At 38.6% G+C, this 2,656-nt stretch overlaps 1 protein-coding gene across 1 annotated transcript in view; it reads right to left on the bottom strand.

Annotated features, from left to right (window-relative positions):
- Nucleotides 1-2,656, bottom strand: part of LOC103155362 (echinoderm microtubule-associated protein-like 6) — a 51,265-nt gene that overhangs the window by 26,179 nt on the left and 22,430 nt on the right. The window contains exons 21-22 of the mRNA XM_016663461.1: nucleotides 2,106-2,217; nucleotides 640-767 (exon numbers count right to left, since the gene is read on the bottom strand). Coding sequence (XP_016518947.1) covers nucleotides 640-767; nucleotides 2,106-2,217 — 240 coding nt within the window. The remainder of the gene's footprint in view (nucleotides 1-639; nucleotides 768-2,105; nucleotides 2,218-2,656) is intronic.

The following is a 2,656-nucleotide window of genomic DNA, read 5'->3' as shown; positions in this document are numbered from 1 at the left end:
TTATCACAAACACTCACCTGGACACAACCTGACCAATTATCACAAACACTCACCTGGACACAACCTGACCAATTATCACAAACACTCACCTGGACACAACCTGACCAATTATCACACACACTCACCTGGACACAACCTGACCAATTATCACAAACACTCACCTGGATGATGATAACAACCAGTTTATCATAAAACAAACATTTCACTGCAGCAGACAGACGATCAGAGCCACTTCCTGTTATAATGAATTGAATTTCCTGATTCCTCATTAAAGTTTGTTTTACTGAAAACATTAAAAATATCTAATAAACATTAAATATCTAATGCTTCATCCAAACCAATGTTAGAAACCAGCTAGAAACGAAAGAAACATGGACTTTATGTTGATCAGAGAGATTTCTGTCATCCAGGAAGAATCAACATTTATCACCTGCTGGTCCGGACCGGATCACAGCGGACCTGGAGCCGGAATCCAGAGGTCAGTTTATATTAATCTGGAGTTTGGGTCAGAAATGGCTCCATAGCTTTGATTATATTAGAGCGCAGTGGGTCCATGGTTCCGACTGGTTCCGACTGGTTCTGACTGGTACTGACTGGTACTGACTGGTTCTGACTGGTTCTGGCTCCCAGTGCTCCCACCTGCACCAGCAGGGTCATGGGTCCGGTCTTGTCGATCTCCAGAACTTCTCCGTTCTTGGTGCCGACCAGGATGTGTCCGTGGCCCAGAGTGATGGCTCTGATGGACGGGTTGTCCTCCAGCAGAAGGCCTGGTCACACACAAACCAGTTCAGATTGGTTACTGGAGCAAATGGTGGGATTCTGGAGGACCAGAGTGAGCAGCCTCTGAACTGGATCAGAACCCAGAACATTCAACCAGCAGGAAAACATTTTTATTCTCTGGAAACATTTAAAGTCTCTGAATCAGATCCAAACATGTGGACATGCCACCACATGTCCACATGGGGGCGCTGTTTACCTGCTTACATTAGCAGATGTTTCAGACTCCTGTTACTTATCTACCAACCCTGAACAGGAGAACCTGGTTTATTTACTTTGAATCAACATTATTAGTTTTTTCTTTTGCTTTTTCCTTTGGCTTGTTATTTTGTTTGTATTCCCTTTTTGTACTGCCTTGTTGTTGAAAATGTGCTATATAAATAATATTACCTTCACCTTTATATGAATCCTGTTACTTTGATTACAGTGTTACTCAAGATATCAGAGTAAAATATTACTCACATAAAGTAAAAAGTACCACAATAACATGTAACATTTTGATCCCAAATTGGTTTTAAATTAATAAATATTCATAAATGAAACATGAAATAAACATGTCTGACATCATGATTTCAATGGGACATGAATTCTTCACATCTGCTGCTGATCACTCATCACTAACGGATATGATATAATCTACAAACACTTTAAAAAGCACAAACATATTATACTTAATCATACTGGCATTAGTACATCCAACTCGTTACTTTCTCCTCCTGCACTGGAGGAGGAGAAAGTGCAGGAGGACTTGCACTCCTGCACTTTCTTTCATAAATTTATAAATTTATGTAAATTTATAAATTTTAATTTATAAATTTACATAAATTAAATTTATGTAATTTCATAAATTTATGAAATTACAGAAAATTAAAACCCAGACACTTATTTAGAGGAATCCAGAATAAACTCTTCAGAGCTATTATAAATATAACAAAATCACTGAATTCTGATTTTCTGTTGTTAAATCTTTGTATCATCAGTGATGCCAAAATTTTCTCTTTATTTATATGAATTGTTAAAAGACATCAAATATTTATTTAGTCTCTGATGTTCTGTTTGTGTAAATTAGATCAATAATGTGGGACAAATTTAGAGGAAACAACTAATAATTAGATTTAATACACTTTTTATTTTACTGATTCTTTTCAAACTAAATGTTAAAGTTTTGTTTTTATGTTTGATTATGAAATAATTTTTGTATTTTACTGAATTACTTTATTTTTTCTCTGAAATTTTACTTGTTTGAAACAGATTTAAATTAATTTCAGTGTTCAGAGATTTAGATCCGTCCGTCCATCCATTTGTCCGTCCATCCATCCTTCCTTCACCTTTGGACCCCGGGGACAGAGCCGTCCTCTTGATGGCGTACGTCTTCAGGCAGCGGTCGAACATGTCGTCCCACAGCTCCACCACTCCGTCTTTCCCTCCCGTCACAAAACCCTGAAACCAGGAGAGACGGAGAGGAAAAGAGGGAAAAGAAGCAGCAGGAGCAGAAACGGATCATTAAACCTCCAAACGGATCAGAAACCTGAATCTGTTTGGTTTTATCTGAACTTTCATCCTGAACAGAGAAAAGATTAAAAACCACCAGCTGGAACCATCAGCTGTTAGATTATTATAATGTAACCAGGATCTGAGATCAGCTGGAAGTGATTCTGTTTGTAGAACCGGGTCACATTTCTGTGGATCTACAGATTCACTGAAAAGAGATGAAGAACAAATGAACAGGAAGAAGAATCTGAAGTTATAAGATCTGCTGTGTGTGATTGGCTCAGGGGATGATCGGCCCATCATCCCTCCCTCCATACCTCTCTCCCTCCCTCCATACCTCCCTCCATCCCTCCATTCCTCCATCCCTCTCTCCCTCCATCCCTCCATT

The sequence above is a fragment of the Poecilia formosa genome, unplaced genomic scaffold (assembly GCF_000485575.1).
Source record: "Poecilia formosa unplaced genomic scaffold, Poecilia_formosa-5.1.2 Scaffold422, whole genome shotgun sequence".
Taxonomy (NCBI): Eukaryota; Metazoa; Chordata; class Actinopteri; order Cyprinodontiformes; family Poeciliidae; genus Poecilia; species Poecilia formosa.
This window is presented reverse-complemented; position numbering and strand designations above follow the sequence as displayed.